The sequence below is a fragment of the Capra hircus genome, chromosome 4 (genome assembly GCF_001704415.2).
Source record: "Capra hircus breed San Clemente chromosome 4, ASM170441v1, whole genome shotgun sequence".
NCBI classification, from domain to species: domain Eukaryota; kingdom Metazoa; phylum Chordata; class Mammalia; order Artiodactyla; family Bovidae; genus Capra; species Capra hircus.
Window position 1 is genome coordinate 55,536,021 of NC_030811.1, and position 22,911 is coordinate 55,558,931.

At 40.8% G+C, this 22,911-nt stretch overlaps 1 protein-coding gene across 3 annotated transcripts in view; it reads right to left on the reverse strand.

Annotated features, from left to right (window-relative positions):
- Positions 533-22,911, reverse strand: part of LOC102180455 (calcium/calmodulin-dependent 3',5'-cyclic nucleotide phosphodiesterase 1C) — a 325,012-nt gene continuing 302,633 nt past the window's right edge. The window contains exons 17-18 of one of the 3 annotated variants that reach the window (XM_018047124.1): positions 21,828-21,896; positions 533-2,621 (exon numbers count right to left, since the gene is read on the reverse strand). In XM_018047124.1, the coding sequence (XP_017902613.1) occupies positions 2,452-2,621; positions 21,828-21,896 (239 nt within the window). In that variant the 3' untranslated portion in view covers positions 533-2,451. Of the gene's footprint in view, positions 2,622-12,304; positions 14,474-21,827; positions 21,897-22,911 lie in introns of those variants that run through there. The other 2 variants (XM_018047122.1, XM_013963332.2) reach the window with 2 other exon arrangements.

The window sequence follows — 22,911 nt, forward strand, 5'->3', positions numbered from 1 at the left end:
ATATCTATACAATCCATCATGCAAAAAACATGGTAGGCATTTCATAAGCAATGCAGAATTTCAATATCTGTACATTTGCTCAAATAAAAGATAAACAAAGGCTGAAAAGTGACAGCTTGGGATTAAAGAATGCAGAAGGAGCCAACTTTCTTCCCCAGGATCATGACTTCCAATGCCAAGAAGCACAGCGAAGAAAGCACAACCACAGTTGCAGGACTACCACTGAAGGTACTGACAGACAGGTGAGGACCATCATGTGTGGGTTGATCCACTGGAGGCCACAACCTCATGCTCAGTTTCACTGTGTGTCCAAATGGCTCTGGGCAGCAAGCACTAATGTACCTGTATACAAACAAGTGGGCTTCCCAGGTGGCTCAGCAGTAAAGAATCTGCCTACCAATGCAGGAGATGCTGGTTCCGTCCCTGGGTTGGGAAGATCCCCTGGAGAAGGAAATGGCAACCCACTCCAGTATTCTTGCCTAGAAAATCCCACAGACAGAGGAGCCTAATAGGCTACAGTCCACGGGGTCACAAGAGAGTTAGACATGACTGAGCGACTAAACAACAACAATACAGGTAGGAATTATCTATTGAGTTAACCTAATTCAGGTGGATGTGACTCCAGCCTAAGGAAGTAGGCTCAGGCATCAAGCAAGGAGTTAAGAATTACAATTGCTTCCTTAAGGAAGTTACAGTGATTTTCCTTTCTGTATACTAATTAAATTTCCCTGAAATACTATCATAAAGCACATTGTAAATAAATTGCTCAATAGCATGATGGGCACTAAACTCTGGTGCTAACTCAACTTGCAAAGCTGTGGTTTATCGGAAATAAACGTGGAGAAAGAGGAGAAAACAAGCCCTTTACAATCAGATCCCAAAGGCTGTGGCTCAGGGCACAGACCTCCCTTTGAGAGGCATCCCAGAGAGTTTTCCTGGCTGTGAGATGCTGGTAGCAACCTCTGTTGTGGATTTATGACCCTCCAGGTTCAGCAATAGCATCCGAACCCAGTAATCCCTAATCTTCATCATAAAAGGAAAGAGTGGGAGTTGTGAAGCCCACTTTCTAAGTAAGCAAACAGAGGCTTTTCAAGGTGATGCCATATAGACAGGGCTTGCAGCTAGCTATATTCAGGACAGGCCTGGAGGTCAGACCTGCCCGACAACAAACCTGAAGTTTTCCACTGCACCAGACTATTTCCAAAGGGATCAAAAGCTATTTCTGACTTTGAAACCCTCCTTACCATTTCTGTGAATTTAGTCCCAAAGTAAAAACTCTAGGGAAACTTACTGAAGGGCTAAAATATGCCACCATACAGAAAGGTAAGTTACAGACTTCCATGCCGCCCACAGCTGTGAGATCAACTGGGCTCCCAAAGAGACTTAGATATGCGGTCTATTGGGAAGATGACCAGAAATTTTACTTAAAGATACTTCTAACCTTATGGAGAAAAATCAGGAAATAAGGAATTCAAATTAGGCTCAGCATTTTATATTCTCCTGAAGGAGGACCATGAGACTAAACGGACGTCTCCTGGGTCAATGTTAAAGCACTCTGAGGCATGGGCATCCCATTGACTCCTGGCATTGTCTACTGTGAGTGAAGATGAAGGACTGGAGGAGAGCAGAGCCAAAATGCATCTCCTCCCAACTCTCCAGTCCTGACAGTGAGGCAATCGGGCATAAGGCTTACAGTGAGAAACAAAATAAATACTTGGGAATTCCCTGGCAGGCCAGTGGTTAGGACTCCACACTTTCACTGCCAAGGATCTGGGTTCAATCCCCAGTCAGATAACTAAGACCCTACAACCCGTGCAGCAAAAAAAGAAAGAATGAAGACAAGGGTCTTTTTTTTTTCACTTGGACCTGCTTTGTGAAGCCTAAGTTCAGAAGTACCTATGAATACAGCTCATCAGTCTTCCTTTCCCTTTAAGATTGCTTCATTCAGAAGTACAACTTTTGGTTGGAATGCATTTACTTTGAAAATTCTGTTTTTTGATGAATTTTAAATATTTGTATTGAAAATTAGAAATGATGTTTTAAACAGTGCATTTCTTAAAAACAATAATTATTATTAAACCTATATTTTCATTGAGGCAAATTAATTTCCAGGGATGAAAAAAGTGTCAGTGGGAGGGATCTCATTTTTTCTGAACAGGTTGCATCCTTTTAACTTTGGTCCAATTTAGACTTTGAAAGATCTATACCGATAAAAGCCACAGGAGACAACTCTTACTGGTTTGCTGCTAGAGGCTGCCCAAATCCTGTGACTGATGGATCAGAATAGCAAAGGGGAAGCTCACATACAGTCTTCACCATGCCTTGGTGGAGTCAACAACGATAGTGCCAGCCTCAAAGGCCTCCAGAGTTCCTGGAGGCATAACCGGCTGTGGCTGGTGAGTGGGCAGAGGCAGCTGAGCAGGCCTCTCCTTCACTCCCTCTTCCCCAGGCCTATTTCCTGTTCCAGTTATGAGAGATGTTCTGAATCTTTTTCATTTTGATCCTCTGATCCAGCATCTTGTACCTTGCAGGATGTTCATCAGTTTTCTTTGGGACTGAAGGTGCATAGGAGCTAGACGCATAAGCAGGGCGTTTAAAGTGACGCAGCGGAGGCTTGATGACTGGAGCCATGCAAAGGAAGACAGACAACGGTTAGCCTCACCAATGACACAGTGTGCCCGAGTCCTGTGGGCAACTTCCTGGCCCCGAAACACGTTTGTTTTCTTTAAAAGCAGGAAACAAACAGGGTTGAACTCTCACTAGAAACCTTATTGCAAATAGATGAATAGGCACGTTCTTACCTTGGCCATTCACTTAAAATAAATAAAGACAATTTCCTAGAGATAGACAGTGATGACGCTAGAATACAAAGATTCTGTGACAATGAATGGATGAATTTAAGGAAGTAAGAGCGAGCAGCGGTGTCACTTTGGGAAAGAGTACAGTAAACACAGGTGAGCACAGCCGTGTTGTTAATCAGCACTTACCACTGCATGTAAGCTTCTGCGGTTGCAAAGCAGCATGTAATCCTGGAGTGCTAATAAGAAGCACATCACCACTGAGAAAATATTCACAAAGTCCATGTATAAAGGTCTAGTAACCAGAATATAGAAAGAACTTCTTAAACTCAACAAAAGGAAACAAAAAACCCACTTTAAAAATAAGGGCTTCCCTGGTGGCTCAGTGGTAAAGAGTACGCCTGCTTATGCAGGAGACATGGGTTCGATGACTGGTCCAGGAAGATGCCACATGTCTCAGAGCAACAAAGCCCGTACTCTGCAGCTACTGAGCCCGTGCTCTAGAACCTGGGAGCCGCAGCTACTGAGCCCGTGCGCCGCAACTACTGAAGTCCAAGCGCCCGAGAGTCCACGCTCCACAGCAAAAGAAGCGAGCGCAGTGCGAGGCTCACACACCACCACCAGAGAGTAGCCTCTGCCTCCCACAGCTAGAGAAAAGCCCACACAGTGACAAGGCTAGTACAGCCAAAAGGAATACATATTTTTAACAGTAAGTAAATACCAGCAAAAACCTGAACAGACTCCTTGCCAAAGAAGATATACACACAGCCAAAAAGCATGGGCAAAGATGCTCAACAATTTTTGCCATTCAGGAATTGCAAATTAAAATAACAATGATATATATATATACCTACATATCTACTAGGAAGTAGTACTGTTGAATGAAAAAAAGCATATATACATCTAATCTTACATTATAAAAACATATAAGTGTGTACGTAGGAAAATCTGGGAGGACATACATTTAAACCATAGAAGTGGTTATCTCAGAGTAGTATAACATTGCAATTTTATTTCTTTTTGGTTATATACATTTTCTATTTTTTCTACGATGATCAAGTTTCAGTGATCACATTACTAAATTTTTTTAAAAGAAACATACTTTTTAAAAAAAAATCCCCTTTTTAATTTTTCATTATTTTAAAATATAAATTTATTTATTTTAATTGGAGGTTAATTACTTTACAATATTGTATTGGTTTTGCCATATATCAACATGAATCCACCACAGGTATATACATGTTCCCCATCCTGAACCCCTCTCCCTCCTCCCTCCCCGTACCATCCCTCTAGGTTATCCCAGTGCACCAGCCCCAAGCATTCTGTGTCCTGCATCGAACCTGGACTGGTGATTCATTTCATATATGATATTATACATGTTTCAATGCCATTCTCCCAAATCATCCCACCCTCTCCCTCTCTCTCAGAGTCCAAAAGAGTGTCCTATACATCTGTGTCTCTTTTGCTGTCTCGCATAAGGGGTTATCGTTACCATCTTTCTAAATTCCATATATATGCGTTAGTGTACTCTATTGGTGTTTTTCTTTCTGGCTTACTTTACTCTGTATAATAGGCTCCAGTTTCATCCACCTCATTAGAACTGATTCAAATGTATTCTTTTTAATGGCATACTACTTTAAAAGGAAACATACTATTAAAAATCTCTTCAACAGAATCAAGTATCAGAGCTATTGAATAAAATCATATATAACAGAAAGTCAGGAAAACTGAGCTTACTCTGAGCTTTAGTCCTAGACCTTTCAGAGCACTCGTTGCTGAGTATACTTTTCATAGCCTAGAGATTAATATTCATTCATCAACTTCTTAGAGCACTTTCTGTGTGTCCTGAACAAAAGAGGCAGAAACCTCTGCCCTCATGGGGCTTTCATTCCAGGGACCCCCTCTGAAACCTGTGACTTGTTTAAAGAAGGAAGTGTTCAGTCATAATAAGTGATGATATTACTACAGGCTGCATACTACCCACACCAACTTTGCCCTTACAATTTAGACTAACACATAGTTAAGATCTTCAGCAAACGGTCCTGTAGTGTCATAATAATGTACATACAGAAGAAAGTTTCATTCTGTTTCTTGGGGTAAACAAGAGATCACAGCATAAAACCCTCTATGAACAAATATAAAAAGAGTCCTGTTACCCTGGAGAATGGAAGAGAAACAGGTGAGGGCCTCGAATTAAAAGCTGATTGTCCCACATCTGGGCTAGCTGATATACTGCTCTTTAAGTCACAACCCCTCTCCGTATTCATTCTATTTTCACTACTCAGCATGAACCCAGCCAAAGTATTATTGAATTTCCCACTTCTCAGCATGAAGAAACATTTACCGTTTGCTAGAATTCTGATTGTCAGAACAGAAACTCTCCTTGCCACTGGAGCTGCTGCAAATAGTCGGACCCGCTGATAGAGATAGGCTCCCCACAGAGACTGTGGAAATACTCGTGCCTGCTGTCACCCTCACTCAAAATGTGGGAAAAAAGAAGAATTCATAAGTGCTGTTTGTACACACTGATTGCCTTCCGCCTCTACAGGGGACTGTGATTTGACGACAGGGCAAAACACCAGCACCTGCGAGGAGCACAGGACCTTTCTTGATTTTAATGAGGACCTTTCTTCTGGGATGATGCTGTGGCCACTTAAGGACTCTTCATCTTTTGGCTATTCCTGAGCTATTTCTGGAAGGGGGGGTGGTCCTTTCCCTTTCAATGACTGGATGCCTCCCACAGTTGAACCCAAGCAGTAGTGTTACAATCTTCCTCCACTTACCCACCCCCAAACCCTCCCCACTCAGGCAGAGAAGAACCAAACTGGGAACAGAACCCCCTTCCCTTCATATGCTTGATTATCAGCAATTTGGACCTTTTCCCTCTTGGGGACACAAAGTCTGCCGTCGTCTCCTAGAGCAATTTACTTGGAGAAAATTACCTCATTAGCTAATGCAGATTTGACAAAGGCAAATATCTGCAGTGAACTTGGGAAAGTCATTCTCTATATTACTGAGTACTTTCAAGTGTGCTTAGGAAAAGGAAAGTTCCAGACAAGAACTGACACATCATCCTTTATTTGACAATTAACACACAATGTTTGTTTTTCATAGAAGTGATGCTCCTTTAGGAGTTTTAGTCCTCATTTGTTTAAATCTTATTTTTTCATAAACGCAAAGGTGTTTTCATTCTCATTTATTCTTTTTCATTCCTCCCAAAGTGTCTATGACTTTCACCCTTTCCCCTGCCAGCATCAACCTTTTATTCTGTCTGTCTCTAAGACCCCTTGGCTCAGTAGCTACCTTCCCCCGCCCCCACCTCCACCATAGGAAACTAATGCAGAGAATTCTTCAGAAAATAGATAGAGATTTATTCACATATTGAATTAATATAGCTGTTGGTTGGATTCAGATGTTGAAATATGAATGAAGTTTTTTGAGTTGCTTGTTTGATTGTGTATACTGATTCTCCAAGTACCCTTCAATCAAGTTGCAAATGTGGTCAGCATTGCTGGGGGAGCAAGGGGTTCCTCGGTCAAGTGTAACTGGGTTAAACTAGTATGATCATGGCAGGACTTCTCCAAGACCTAACTGAAGGTGGCATGGGTTGTGAATCCCTAAGAACACCCAGTGGCATGTGGTTTTCTCAATTTCATTAGGCTAAGGAGCCCCCTTTATCAGGAGCATGCCACTCTTTCACAAAGACTGGGTTGTTAATTCATCATTCCTGTTGCTATCATATCATATCATGTATTTTACTAATTCAGCATGCCCTGTTGTCTGCACAGAGAGCAGGCAGAAAGAATGGTGGCTAGTACTCATCTAATCTAGGTGCAGCCCAATTTCTGTGGTTAAATCAAAATCTGCATTAGAACTCAACTCTGTGTGTTTGGTTCCCCACAACTGCAGTGCCATCTTTTGGAACCCACTGCACTGGCGGCAGCAGCAACTTGGAGAATTTCTGAAACTTTGCTGCAGAGCACTGCCTCCAAAGACAGCAACTTGGTTCACTTTTAGCTTCTGAAAAATTCTAACATTGGTACCTTAAAAAAAAAAAAAAGAAAAGAAAATAAAACAGAAGTGTTGAGCATGTGTTTTCTTCTCTTTCAAAGATAATGCCATTACATGATCTTGAAAAAACCTGGACACATTTTCTCTTCATTTACACATACCACATACACTAAACCCAACAAGGTAAAAAATACTCTTTTGTTGCCTCTTAAATGCTGTTTCACATGGAGAACAAAATCCCCTTGCCACACATTCCCTTTCTGAAATCCATGTCTCTTGGTATCTATCTGAAACTTGATGCTAAGTCCTTATAAAAATGTACACAAATCATCCATGAGTTTTGAATTGCAAGGGATTGACATGTTAAAATTCATTCTATGGAGGATGGAATGATGTAAGAACTGAGTCTGTGATTTTTATTTCAGGATCTCCGATGATAAAATTATATATCTGACATACATCATATACTAGGCATGATGCAAAGAATTTAATATGAACCAGCCTTTAATCTTCACTACAATCCAACAGGGAGGCACTATTATCACCTCCTTTTTGAGTGAGAAAACAGAGGTGTAAAGAGCTTAACAAAAAGTTTACACACATGTTAAAAGTCTTGATTCTGGGTTCACAGCCAAGTGGTCTGAACTCAGACCTCCAATATTTAAAATAACCTGAGACCTAAGTTCAGGGTGAGTTTTAATGACTACCATAATAAATTAAAATATATCTGAGTATGTATCTGTGATACATAGGATTCCTGAGCACCCTTATTAGTAACCATAATCATATTTCCCCCAAAGCAAAAGCAAATCACACCCCATTAATACATTTGTGTGGTAATGGCTCAGGAAGGAACCACATAAAGGTCATGGCTAACAACCTCTTACGTAATAGTTGCTTTTGTCTCTTCCCTCAGCTATGCAGGGTTGGGAGGCTAACAGCTATTCCAGAAGTCTGAGCACGGGAGACAAGCTTTCAAGTTAGGGGAGCCCCACAATCTTGAATGAAAATTTTAACTTGGTGGTTCTCACCCTTCACTGCATATGACAACCACCTGGGGAGCTTTAAAAAATCTTGAGTATATACGGAAGCAACCTAAATGTACATCAACAGAGGAATGGATAAAGAATATGTGGTACATATAACAATGGAATATTACTCAGCCAAAAAAAGAAATGAAATTGGGTCATTTGTGGAGACGTGGATGGACCTAGAGAGTGACGTGCAGAGTAGAGTAAGTCGGAAAGAGAAAAACAAACATCACATATTAACACGTATATGTGGAATCTAGAAAAATGGTGTAGACAATCTCATTTGCCAAACAGAAACAGAGATACAGATGTAGAGATACATGCATGTGTATCAAAGGGAAAGAAGGGAAGGGAGGAACTGGGAGATTCTTTACTGCTGAGCCACCAGGGAGACCAAGGTCCATCTAGTCAAAGCTATGGTTTTTCCAGTAGTCATGTATGGATGTGAGGGTTGGACTATAAAGAGAGCTGAGCACCGAAGAATTGATGCTTTTGAACTGTGGTGCTGGAGAAGACTCTTGAAAGTCCCTTAGACTGCAAGGAAATCAAACCAGTCAATCCTAAGGAAATCAGTCCTGAGTGTTCATTGAAAGGACTGTTGCTGAAGCTGAAACTCCAATACTTTAGCCACCTGATGGGAAGAACTGACTCATTGGAAAAGACCCTGATGCTGGGAAAGATTGAAGGTGGGAGAAGGGGACGATAGAGGATGAGATGGTTGGATGGCATCACCAACCTGATGGATATGAGTCTGAGCAAGTTCTAGGAGTTGGTGACAGACAAGGAAGCCTGGTGTGCTGCAGTCCACAGGGTCATAAAGAGTCAGACGTGACTGAGCAGCTGAACTGAACTGAATGAGAACATAGTGTATAGCACCAGGAACTCTACTTAATACACTGTGGTGACCTGAATGGGAAGGAAATCCAAAAGCGAGGGGATACAGGTATAGGTATGGCTGATTCATTTTGCTGTACAGTAGACTAATGCAACATTGTAAAGAAACTATACTCCAATACAAATTAATTTGAAAAAGTCCTGGGTACCCCAGACCCACAAAAGCAGAATCTACTGGGGCTGGGTGTCAGGTTGGGGCCTCAGGAGTTTCTAAAGCTCTTCAGAAAATTCCACGGTGCAGGAGTTTGCAAACTACTGTTTTAGTCTCACCAATCTTCCCCTTCCTCATCTTCACAAAGCACACAACACCAATAATATTTTAGACATTGCAAGTGTTCTGTAAACTGTAAACAGCTGGCTGGGGCTCTTGCTATAGTCTGATCACAACAAACTGCTGGTTGGGAAGGAATCCTTTATGCAGCATTTAAAGTTACTTGTGGTCTTTGAAACTGTGCTTTTTTTTTTTTTTTTCTCTCTCTCCTACTGGCATAGGTTTTTCTTCCTGTTGGGTCTACCATGAAGACAAAGCTCTGAGAAATGAAAAAATAAAAAGGCTCTTTTTGTTGGGAAAAACAACTTTGATGCTATCACTTGAGAACTGTGAGGAAGTCCACATTAAGAAGAGCCAATATTCAGAGTCAGCAATCTTTTCTAAACACATTGAAAACTTGGAAAAGCAAAGAGTAAGACCAAAGAGTATGTTCCTAGGGTCTGACTAAGGGATGAGAGTAACAGTGGGAGCTTTGACGTTACAGAGACCTGGTTTTAAAGCCTCCTTTATCTCCCCCAGCTATTTGATTTGGGGCAAACACTTCCCCTCTGGAAGCCTCCCTTTTTCCCTATGAATAACAACATTATACACCGAACAGGGCTCCTTGGAAGGACTCGGCGAGATGTGGCGTGTGAAGGATGATCACGGTGTCTGGCACAAAAGAAGGCCTTCAGTGAGGGGCAACTTTTATCATCATCATTATTATTATAGTGACAGTGACTGAATCTGAGGGAACTGCTGGTTGCTAAGGGGAGACTAAACCCAGAGTGAACGGAGATCCTAAAGGACTGTGGACCGGGCACTGCCATCCGTGATCTCAGGCTGGTGGAAAGGGGCTGCTCACTCCTCCGGTCCTTCCCAGAGAATCAGCCTGATATCAGTCTTGGCTCTGGATTTGTCTTCCCTCTGGACTCTTTCTAGCTTCCTTTTAGGACATCTTGTCAGAGCAGCTGCATTCCAAACCTGACTCATGCCAGATTCTGATCGAGGCAACCATGCTGACTTGCCTGGTATGAATTAACTGCGTTCTGAAGATGAGCTCATGGGAACACACACAATCAGCCAAAAGCCTCCTCTCACTGCTAACATCAGCTCCATGGAGCGCAGAATCAAGATGGGTTCATCCCAATTCCAGAGGCAGAAACACACCTTTTATCACTAGCGGTGTGGCTGAATTGGTTTTCATAGCTGGTCTTTTCCTTAAGGGGAAGGTGGAAGATGTTCATTTTTTCACCAGAGCAGGAGATTTGGTCCTCGTTCACTACTTAGGCTTCCCAGCAGACAGTTTTGAAAATGAAAGTGAAATAGAACAACTTTTTGTGAAGCCGGGCCTTTGCTGATTAAGGAGCCTGGTAGCCTGTCTTCTGCACATTTCAGTGTCCTTACATCCATTCTCTCATTTGTGGTCACCCTCCCCCACCCTTGGAAGGAGGGTCAGATTCAGTTCTCTCTCTGCCCCCATATGACTGGGATGTATAATTTCAGTTTTCCATTATAAAAACACAGAGACAGTAACACCCACGGCAGAGGCCAGAGTCAGAATGGCAAGAAACCAGCACATGAGAGACAGCCAACACAGCACAGACACAAAGTAGGTGCTCACCCAGTATCAGCTTCCATCCTGTTCCTCAGAGGAAGATCCTACATTTTTGGAATTATCTGGAAGGTTTGCACTTGTCAGGAAAACTCAGTAACAGCATACTCCCCCGGTTAGAGTAATTCCTTTGTCTCCTCAAGACATGAAAGCAGTATATGAAGGCCGGGCTCATAGATGTCCTTTCTTTTTGTAGAAATTCACTCTTACAGCATGAACCCAACCGGAAAATTACTCTTAAACCATGCACATTAGATGTAGTGTTGTCTAAGGTGAGGGTCTATTCCTAAACTCTTCAAAGTGTAGTTTATATTAAAATTAGAATAATTAAACCCTACGTCTATGTCAGAAAAGACTCAGGCTCTCCAAGGACTTTTCCTCAAGAAAATGAGAATATTAACTACTATTTCCATATGTGAAACTTACAGAGCCAGGAGCACAAGAGATAGGAAGCCTGCTGTTGGAGAAGCTAGTCAGAAAAAGCCCAGTTGACACTGCCTGAACCAAATAACCGAACCTGCATTTTTAGATCCTCTGAGAACCACGTGAAATACGCAGAGGAAAGATAAACCATCTAGTTGTATTGCCCTTCATCCAACCTGAAGCTGTTTGCTTCCTCCCACAGTTCTCAACCCTGGATGCCCATCAGATCACCTGGAGAGCTTCAGATTTACTGATTCCTAAGCCCAACCTCCAAGAGTCTCAGAAGTAATCTGCTGTTCTAAGGTGAAGCCCATGCATCAGTATGTTTGTGATACCCAGTGATTCTAACTCATAGCCAGACTGAGAAACTCTTGTTTCAGGGACTGTGTTTGTTTTGAGAATAAGTCAGCCTGTACTTAAGTTTTGAGGGCTGCTTGGGATGGCTAACGGGGGCTTCCCTGATAGCTCAGTTGGTAAAGACTCCGCCTGCAAGGCAGGAGACCCAGGTTTGATTCCTGGGTGGGGAAGATCCACTGAAGAAGGGATAGGCTACCCAATGCAGTATTCTTGGGCTTTCCTGGTGGCTCAGCTGGTAAAGAATCTACCTGCAATGTGGGAGACCTGGGTTCGATTCCTGGATTGGGAAGATCCCCTGGAGAAGGGAAAGGCTACCCACTCCAGGAATTCTGGCCTGGTGAATTCCATGGACTGTATACTTCATGGGGTCACAAAGAGTCAGACACAACTGAGTGACTTTCCCTTTAGCAGTTAATGGGGTCTGGTCATCACATATAAGAGTGGCCAACTCTTGCCCACGTGCTAAAACCTGTCACAAGAATCGAACCCATGAAGATCTACTTTGGGGAGAGGTAATGCGGTATTTGTGAGAGAGGCGTAGATTTGGGGTGTCACAGAACTGGGCTAAGCTATTATCAACTGTGAGATCCTAAGGAGATAAACTGTTTTGGGATTCAGGATTTTTGTTTTCTAGAAAATGGGGGAAAATGGTAACTTCTTTGCATGGTTGCAGGCAGATTTTAAAGCAGCTATAACTGAGATAATGTATGTAGGGTACCTTGCAACCTCACAGAGTGCAAGTATGTCCTAGGTGCTTGGTATGTGGCTACCATTATTACACACCACAGGAGATGAAAGGTCATCATTGGGAGCCTTTAAGTGGTGGCTTCCCTGGTGGATTTCTTATTACAGTATAGAAAACTCATGTAATTCTCTGTACAAATGGATTTTACTACTTGAAAAACCTCAGCACACAATGAAGAGATTAACTTAATAAATTTATTTGTGAACATTTGGCAGAGAATACACCACTGTGATTCACAAAAGGCTAATTATCCAAAGTGGGCATTTGTGGAAAAAAAAATATATATGTATAATATATATGTATATATACATATATTTTTTCTTTTTTTTTTTTTTCCATTCAGCTACCTGAGGGAAACACTTTGCTGAAACCTAGTGCCATTTTAAGCAAAGCAGAAACATCCAGCCCACGTTCTAAACTATTTATACGATGTACAAATAAGGAGGTTCATTCAATTGTTTGGGGCAATGCCCAACCATAAGTGTAGAATGCTGGAGCTCCCAGATTCGAAGTGTGGCCTAGATATCCAAACAGGATGGAAGAAGCTTCAGTCCCTGAACACTAATCTTGATGAAATTAGGAAAATGACAGCAAATGACTCTTGAGTATTAAGACTCTGCATTTATTTGGCTGAGCCATGATAATTCTGAGTCATGTTCACTGGAAGCCATTCTTGGACCACTGCCTCCCTGGTCTTTGGGATTCCTCTTCCTTATGCTTCATTCCATAGATCACTGATCCTCGCTTAAATTTCATAAAGATGAGATAGGGTGTTATACACATTTGCATCCCCAGAACATAACCCCAGTACTGCTAACAGTTGGTGCTGAAAAATATTTAATGATTGAGGACACTATTTGGCATCACACCCACTAATCTTCATAAAGCTCCCATTTACCACAGAAGAGGCAAATCGCTTAAAACACTCACCTGCTGGCAAAGCTGACTAAAATCTACACAGTCTAATATTTATCCTTTGCATCAGCAATGCCTTGATACCAAGATTTGCTGCCCATGTTTGCTCAAAGAATGTCAGAAAGTTCCTTTTCTTTGAAAGTTCAAGTTTGGGGTCTGAGCGCTTTTGTTTTACACCAATGCTACAATCTCAGTTCATTTCTACAGGTCTTCCCATAGTCTGGAGAGCCCGAGGCACAATTTTCAAGCCCCTCTGACAACTAGGTGAAAGAGGGGAAGCAATTAGGAAAGGCTGGAAAATAAGGTCTTTCCTTATTCCAACAATTGCTAGCTATTAAATGCCCGGCAACTTCGTGATTTAATGATTAATGGTTTAATAAAAATAATATTTAAATTAATAAAAAAGAATAAGTCCTCCTTCAAGGAGACGATCATCTTTAATTGAGTTCTTTGTTTTCATTTTGTTTGCCCTGGACAGCACGAAGCACACGAGGTATGCTCTTTCAAAGGAAAGAAATATTTAGGAGATCATGCAAGTTTTTTTGCTTGATTTTTTTTCATGAGCTTGTGTATTATTCTACATGTACATCTGAAGACAGGGAGTGTAAGGCTAAATCTCTGTCCTTTGCTCACACCAACAATGACCTCTGTCAGAAGAAGCCTGACATCCCTTTAAGGTTCTAGAGCTCTGAAATGCTAAATCACCACATAACAAATGCGCTTTGCTCTACTCCATAGTAAGAATGGCAACTGGTTTCCCTTAAATGGAGCTCAAGGTAAAAGGCAATTGTAAAGAGACCACTCGGGGGAATCTTCACTTAAAGTTAAGACAATGCAGGGGAATTCCATAGACAGAGCACTCGGTGGGCTACTGTCCATGGCGCTGCAAAGATTCAGACATGACTGAGTGGCTAACATTTTCATTTTTCAGGGCCCCTGCACACCCCAAAATTGTGCTTGAAATGGGTACATACATAACTAATCTAATCCCAGGCAGAATACAGGTATGAAAGAAAGACTGTTCCAATGTGGACTGCCATCAGCTTTTACCCCTGAAAGTGAAACTCTGCTAACTTTGGGCAAGCTGTTTATCTGAGTATGCCTCAGTTTACTAATCTGTGAAATGGACATTATAGTACCTTCCTTAGAGGTTGTTGTGAGGACTAAATGGGATAATATGTGTGAGGAACCTACCACTGTCCCTGATATTTGATAGATGTGCAATACATATCTAAGTATTTATTGTTAAAAACCTGTATTAAGTAAGATAAGAAATTACCATTTTTGAAGTTAATCACTCAATAACTTACAATACACATAATAGTTTGTTTGTTTTTCTATAAACCACATAAGCTTCCTAAAACGTCTTCAGACCTCAGGGCTGGTCAGTTCTCTTCTGAGGAATCCTCTGGCTGGACATTTATCCGTAGTCCCCTAGAACAGGACACACAACAATGTCATTGAGCCAGCTGGCATCTCAACACACAAACTCTTTCTACATCAGGCAACGGAGATTAGAAGCAGAGCCGCATCTATTGCCAACACTACCGTGCAAGCCAGCAGCTGCATAGGCAGGGGCAATCAGCTACCTGCACCCATGGATGACTACGGTACTGTACCTGTCCATCTAAGGATCACTTCAGGACAGTGATGTGGCCGAGGCTCCCGGGGGCATCTGCTTAGAAGCCACTGGTTAGACTCCATCCTTAGCAGTCATGACCGGAAGTGAAGTTCTGGGCCACTCCTCCAGCGAGAGCCAGCATTTGCTCAGCTCTCCATTACTTATGGCCCACCCATGGAGCTTGATGGGGATTCACAAGCCCCATGGGGTACAGCTGAAGTGGGCACTAGAAAAAATTGGCTGCAGGTGCTATTACTTTACCAAAGAAGAGTCATTTTGCTTTAGATGTGTAAGAAATCCAGGTGACGTCCCCAGAGCAGTTTCTTGGTGCTGGCATTTCAGGAGGAAGCTTTCTTAATTTCAGCAACCACACAAGCAGTTCTTTAAAGTAGTGGCACCTGGTGGCTTCAGGATTGAAGCACGTGACCAACAAAACTGTCTTGGAAGACAGTCACAGATTTTTCACTTAAGAAATTCTTTAATATACACTATTTGAGCATATAGAAAAGTAGGATTAATAATAAAATGAACACATATGTACTCTCGATAGTTTAATAAAATCTTAACATTTGCATATTTGTTCAAATATTTGTTTAAAGAGATTAAATAAAAAGGTGGGGTTAAATAACTAATATACCCTTCCATGGGGGCTTCCTTGCTGGCTCAGATGGTAAGGAGTCCACCTACAATGCAAGAGATCCGGGTTTGATCCCTGGGTCAGGAAGATCCCCTGGAGAAGGAAATGGTAACCCACTCTTCTATTCTTGCCTGGATAATTCCATGGACAGAGGAGCCTGGCAGGCTACGTCCTTTGGGACAGGACTGAGCAACTAACACTTTCACATACCCTTCCATGATGTTTCTCTCGCCTTTCTCAAAAACTTATCTAGAATTTGATGTTTATTATCCCAGTGCCTATAGTCATTTAGTGATTGCATTTATATTCATTCACAAAAGGTCTAATTTTTTTTTTGCTAGTTTTAAAAGATAATGTAAATTGTATTAGATGGTATAAATCTTATTGGAACTTCTTTTTCTTGCCCATCATTATGTTGAGCCTTGTTTGTCATAGCAAAAAATGGAAACCCACCATCAAAAGAAAAATGATTAAATATTCTGTGGCATATTTGTGTAACAGAATGTTGCACAGATGTTAAAATGGACGTTTTTCAAAGAACTAGCCTTATATTTTGCATGGAATTTCTTTTGCCACACATTAGCAAACTTTCTTGGAGCTTTTCTTTAAAATATGGCTCTTAAAGCAGGATGAAGTGAAGTGAAGTCGCTCAGTCGTGTCTGACTCTTTGTGACCCCATGGACAGTAGCCTACCAGGCTCCGCCGTCCATGGGATTTTCCAGGCAAGAGTACTGGAGTGGGCTGCCATTTCCTTCTCCAGGAGATCTTCCCAACCCAGGAATCAAACCCGGGTCTCCTGCATTGGAGATAGACGCTTTACTGTCTGAGTCACCAGGGAAGCCTCTTAAAGCAGGATAGGGCTTGATTTTGTTTTCTGTACTTTAGTATCAGAGTTTAAGCCATTTGAAATTATTGTTATTAGTGATATTTTAAACTAATTTTACTGGAGTATAGTTGTTTTACAATGTTGTGTTAGTTTCTGCTGTGCAGAAAAATGAATCAGTCATATATATACACATGTCCACACCCTTCTTGGATTTTCTGTCCATTTAGGTCACCATAGAGAACTGAGTAGAGTTCCGTGTGCTATATATACAGTAGGTTCTCATTCGTTATCTATTTTATACATGGAGTGTGAATATGTCAGTCCCAGTCTCCAATTCATCCCACCCCTCCTTCCCCCTTGGTATCCATACATTTTTTTTTCTCTACTTCTGCTTTGCAGATAAGTTCATTCATATTGTTTTTCTAGATTCCACATATAAGTGATATTATCTGGTATCTGTTTTTCTCTTTCTGACTTACTTCACTCCGTACTACAATCTCTAGGTCCATCCATGTCTCTGCAAATGGCACAGTTTCATTCCTTTTTTGTAACTAATATTCCAGTGTATATATGCACATCTTCTTTATCCATTCCTCTGTCAATGGACAATTACTGATATTTTTGGACTTGATTCCACTATCTAATTTTAAAATCATTCTTTATTCCTTGCTTCTTTTATTTTCTCTTCTGCCTTCTAGTAAGTAGATACATTTTCTATATTCCCTTTCTTTGATGTTTATTTGCTGATTTAGACGCTGTAAGTTATACTTCTATTATTTTATTGATGATCCACAAAGGAAATGTGGAAATGTAAATTGTAAAAAAGTTACAAAATTACAAGCTCTGTCCAAAGACAGATTAGATCTTAGCATTCCGTAACTCCCTCTTTTTTTTTTTTTCCGTAACCCCCTCTTAAGTAACTCCTCTACCTTCTACCACTTCTGTTCCCTATTTTAACACAAAAAATGGACATTATGTTTATGGTGACTAGTTACATATACAAGTTGCTTTATTTATTTGTATGCTCACCATTAATTCCTGTCTCTTACACTTTGCTTTTGGATTCACTTTTCTTCTTCTTGAAGAATATCCCTTAATACTTCTTTAGTGAGGTCTGTGAGTGGTAAATTATGCCATTGTATACCTAAAATGTTTTTACATTGCCTTCATTCATAACTAATAATTTAGTTACTATGTAATGCTTGATTCCCCCTAAGCATATGAAAGATATATCTTCATTGCCTTCTGGCATCTACTGTTGCTGTCAGCTGGTTGTAATTTTATTATAGGTAACCTGCTTACAGATCCCCTGAACATAACCAGCTTCTCACAGCATTTAACATTTTCTCACACTTGACATAATTTGGAACAGTCTCACACAATGCATTTAGGTATGGATTTGGTTTTACCTATGTATAGCAGGAGAAGGCAATGGCACCCCACTCCAGTACTCTTGCCTCAAAAATCCCACGGACGGAGGAGCCTGGTAGGCTGCAGTCCACGGGGGTCGCTAAGAGTCGGATATGACTGAGCGACTTCACTTTCACTTTTCACTTTCATGCATTGGAGAAGGAAATGGCAACCCACTCCAGTGTTCTTGCCTGGAGAATCCCAGGGATGGGGAAGCCTGGTGGGCTGCCATCTATGGGGTCGCACAGAGTCGGACACGACTGAAGCGACTTAGCAGCCGCAGCAGCAGCAGGTATGGCAAATGAGGTGCATTTCTTGTCTAAGAATTTGAGCCTTTAGAGCTGTTTATCTATATTTGATGCTCTTTCATTTTTAAAACTGAGATAAAATTCACATACCATATAATTCATCATTTTAAGTATACAGTTCAGTGCTTTTTAAATTATATTCACAAGGTTGTGCAATCATCACCAATATTTAATTATAAAACATTTTATTCACCAATTAAAAAATCCCATGCCCAAGAGAATTCACTCTCCATTCTTCTCTCTGCCAGCCTCTAGCAACCACTGGGCTTCCCTGGTAGCTCAGATGGTAAAGAATCTGCCTGCATTGAGGGAGACCTGAGTTCAATCCCTGGGTTGGGAAGATCCCCTGGAGAAGGGAACAGCTACCCACTCCAGTATTCTTGCCTGGAGAATTCCACAGACAGAGGAGCCTGGTGGGCTACAGTCCATAGGGTTGCAAAGAGTTGGACATGACTGAGCGACTAACACACACACACAGCAACCACTGGTCTATGTTCTGTCTCTATCGATTTTTCTTCCCATGTCACATAAGTGGAATCTTATAGTATGTGGCCATTTGTGTCTTTGTATTTCAAAAAAATGGAATCATACCTTTCACTTAGCAAGATGTTTTCAAGGTTCATCCAAGATGTAAAATGTATCAACACATTCTTCCTTTAGTATGCCAAACAGTAATTTATTGTATGGATATACCACATTTTGTTAACATATTCATCAGTCAGTAGACGTTTAGGTTGTCTCCACTCTTTGGCTATTATGAGTAACATTACTATGAATATTTGTGGACAAGTTTCTGTATGAACACATGTTTTCAGTTCTCTTAGGAACATACTTAGGAGAGAAACTGTTGGGTTTTATGGTTACTCTAAGATTAACATTTTAAGGAATTGTCGCCCTAGTTCCCCAAGTAGTTGAGTCACACCATTTTACATTCCTGGTTGCAATGTATGATGGTACTAATCTCTCCACATCATTGTCAACAGGTGTTATTATCCATCTTTTTACCTCTTGCCCTTCTAGTGCAGGTGAAGTGGTATCTCATTGTGGTTTTGATTTGCATTTCTGTAGGGACTGATGATGTTGAGTATCTTTTCACATTCCATCTGTATATCTTGTTTGGAGAAATGTTTCTTCAAATCTTTTGCCCAGTTTTAATTATCCTGTTTATCTTTTTACTGTGGCATAAAAAGAATTCTTTACATATTCTAGATATTAAATCCTTACCAGATATACGGTTTACAAATATTTTCTTTCATTCAGTATATTTTCTTGATAATGTAATGTTTTTAATTTTAATGAAGTTGTATTATCAATTATTCTTTGATTGCTTGCACTTTAAGAATCATATCTAAGAAACCATTGCCTAACTCAAGCTTATAAAGATGTTTTCTTCTAAGAGTTTTATGGTTCAAGCTCTTTTTCAAAACTATGATTCCATCTCTACAATGTGTTTGGTATAAAGTCCTCAGGACTATGTTCCAACATTAGTTCTCTTTTTAATTGCATTTTTTTTCCATTTATTTTAATTTATTTATTTTTCTTTTTTTTAATTTTTATTTTTACTTTATTTTACTTTACAATACTGTATTAGTTTTGCCATACATTGACATGAATCCATTTTACCTTGAGTTTATTCTATTAACTGTGTTTCTTTGTTTTTTAAAATGTGAATGCCTTCATGTTTATTTGCTTTTTTAAATTTCATATTTTAGATTGCTTCTTTTGCATATCTCTGTTCTTATTTGGTTTCCACACAATTTTACTTTATTGTTTGTAAAGATTTTATTCCTCCACTGGGCTCTTTGAGTATCCTAAAACATTATATTATAAGTTGCTTGCTGGCCTGTACCAAGAGCTTGTAAAGGTATATTTGCATTGTGGGAGTTAACACATGACGTTGGTGAGACTGGAAGGAGAAACAGTGGGCTGATCATTGTTAAGAGTGAGGTGGAGGGTATCTGCTAAACAAACCATGAACTCTGAGCCCAACACCCAAATTGGGAACACTTGAGACTGCCAAACTAAAGCCAAAGACAAGGTGCCTGAGGCTCTGACTCAGAGGTCTTAGAAACTCAGCAGGCCAGCAATAGGTCCCCGTTCAACAGATGGGAACCAGGTCAGCTCTGCGTGTTCTCACAGGTGTCCAGGATGACATCAGAGATCCCACCTGCCCAGGAATATTCCAAATTTACAAAGAAGAACAAACACCATCACCACACACTGAAGCTGTTGGTTTAGAGCTGTTTTCCTCCTAATTACTATAATTCTAACACCACAATAACTACAAATAGGGACATGATGAAATGGACTTCCAGACTACAGAGCAGGGTCTACTCAATACTAATACTCAATACTAAAAAGCAGTCAGTATAGTCGTATAGCTGTACGTTAGTTTAGTTGATATCAATCCAAACACCAAGATGAGCCTTCTTGAGAGGACAGTTGCTTTCTATCTATTCACAAATTAAACTGGATAATGCTCACTCATACAGCAGTACACCCAGCCTCCTAAGCATTAATGAGCATACAATGTATGCTTGTCGTCTGAGTGGGCACCGGGACATAAAGGGATAGGACAGTCCTCACCCCTGAAAAAGCCATCGATCAATAGTTAAAGGACTAATAAGCAAATTATTATAAGTCAGCACTAAGTCTACCTAGATGATCTGGAGAGACTGCAAAAAGAAATTAACCAGGGAAGAAAAGCATAGAGAGCATTACAGGCGAGCGAGAAAGGCAAGAAAGTTCAAGGGCTGCTCGGTGGACACTGAGTTTCAGTTGTTGGATGGGGCTGCGGACAAGGCAGAGGTTGAAAAAGCAAACAGATATAGATTATACTTAATCTAAGCTGCCACTGATTGTAAAGTGGACTATTATTTCATGTACAACCAAGAAAAAGTGCTGCTAATTCAACTGTAACATGCCGAAGATTGCAAAAGATTCCTATTTCCGCGGAGCTAAAATGCAAGGTACTTTCCTTCTTTGAATGGATGAAATACAGCAATTCCCCAAAGAAGCAACATAAAAGATACATTAATATTAGAAAACAGATTTTCTAAAAGATGAAATAATGCAAACACAATATGGATATAATTTTTCTTATCAAATTAATGAAGTACTAATGTTAGCATTAGCAAGAGCACAGTGAAAGGTCAAACATTGCTAAAAGTACAAAATAATACTACCTTTCTGGAAGTCATATTGACAATAATGGGTCAAGAACCTAAATAGATACATATTCTTTGAGTCAGTAATTCTACATACAGGAATCTGCCCTAAATCCATACTTGCAGATTCAGAAGAAGATTTATATATCAGAATGTAAAGTTATTAATGATAAAAAGGTAAGTTATATAAATGCCAGATTATTGATGAATACAGTTGGCCCTTGTATCTACAGATGTGGGACATGCAGATACAGAGGGTTAACTGTAGGTGATTTGAGCATCCATGAATCCTGGCATCTGAGTGGAGTCCTGGATCCAATTCCCGATGGATATGGTATATAAATAAATTGTAGTATCATCATATGAAGTGTTAGTCAACCACTTAAATATTTTAAAAATATTTAATACCTGGGAGAAAGCTTATGATATAATGGCGAACTTTAAAAGGGAGGAAACAAAGCTGAGATTTGACCCCAGGTCTGTCTCTCTCACCAAAGGTTCACACTCCTCCCCTAGCACCATCTGCCTCTCAAAGAAACACTTGTACAGCATGTCCAGATGAACATTAAGGAAGATCACAATTCTGCTCTTTCCATCTGTGAGCAGGAGATTGTAGACCAGCTATGAATATGATGTCCATTTTTGGAAGAGCGTTACAATGGGGATGACAGAGACAACGCCCTCTGCTAACATAGGGTCGACTGGATACACAAGGGGCCAGATTGCCCACTTATCAACTGCTAAACTCAACTCACGAGAAAACAGTTCTTTCTGCTGTCTGTGATCATCTAAGATTATGATGCAATGCCGTTTACCCACCTGGCAAGGTAAGGCGACTCGTGGAGCTAGTGCTTGGGGCAGGTGAGCCCTGAGAACGCTTCTTTGTGCCTATAAAGAGGAAAAGAGGATAAGAAAGAATAGGATTGTGGACAGACTTTTCAGACCAGTAAATGCTCATCTGTAACTTTATCAAATGACCTAAAAGTTTGGGTCTGAAAACAATGTTTAGAAGAAGGTTGGGTGAGGTTATGGGAACAGGGAATATTCCATGATCCAGAAAAACCAGAAGCACAGCATTTATCCTTGTGCTTCTGATGGATCTCATTCTCCAGATTGGTCTGTTAGGGACCAACACACCTTTGAGCAGGCATGCACTTTAGGATTATCAGGAGTGTGTTCTAAATGTGCAGCTGCCTGAGCGCCAACCCCAGAGATTCTGTGTTCACTGTACTGAGCCGGAGCTCCAGTATCCGGATTTTTAAAGCCTAGCCCAGGTGATGCTAATGTGCATCCAGAGTGGACAACTGTTGCCGTGAAAAGGAAAGTTTTGGATTTAGAAGGAGTCAGGGGTTTGTCTCTGCTTTGTCCCTCTAGCCTTTAGTCTCTATTGGATCTCCAGCAACAGACTCGACTTCTCTGAAGCTTCTGAAGAGCTGTGAAGATGAAGGCTTCATTTGCAAAATGAGGGAAATAACAACTACATCAAAGTGTCCTGGTGAGAAACAAAGGGCCAGAGGTGTGTGTGAGTGCTCAGGAATTGTAAGAGACCACGCAAATTGGGGTTAGTGGGATCTATGGGTCCCCGCAGCTGGTGACAATGTCCCCATTGGGAAAGGGATTAACAGAGGTTCATGTTAACAGCTCAGTGGGCCATGAGGGAATCAAAAGACAGAGCCCTGGGTGGGGAACAGGAAGGAGAGAGCAAAACAAGTAGGAGGATAAATTATTCTTCAAAAGAATATTTGCATGCTTGCGTGCATGTTTGTGTGTACAGCAGCCTACAAGGCTCCCTCGGCCCTGGGATTCATATGTGTATAAAAAACTGTATATACACATACATACACATACATGTTATTTTATACATAAAAATACACATGCAAAACTCACATACACACTTATACCT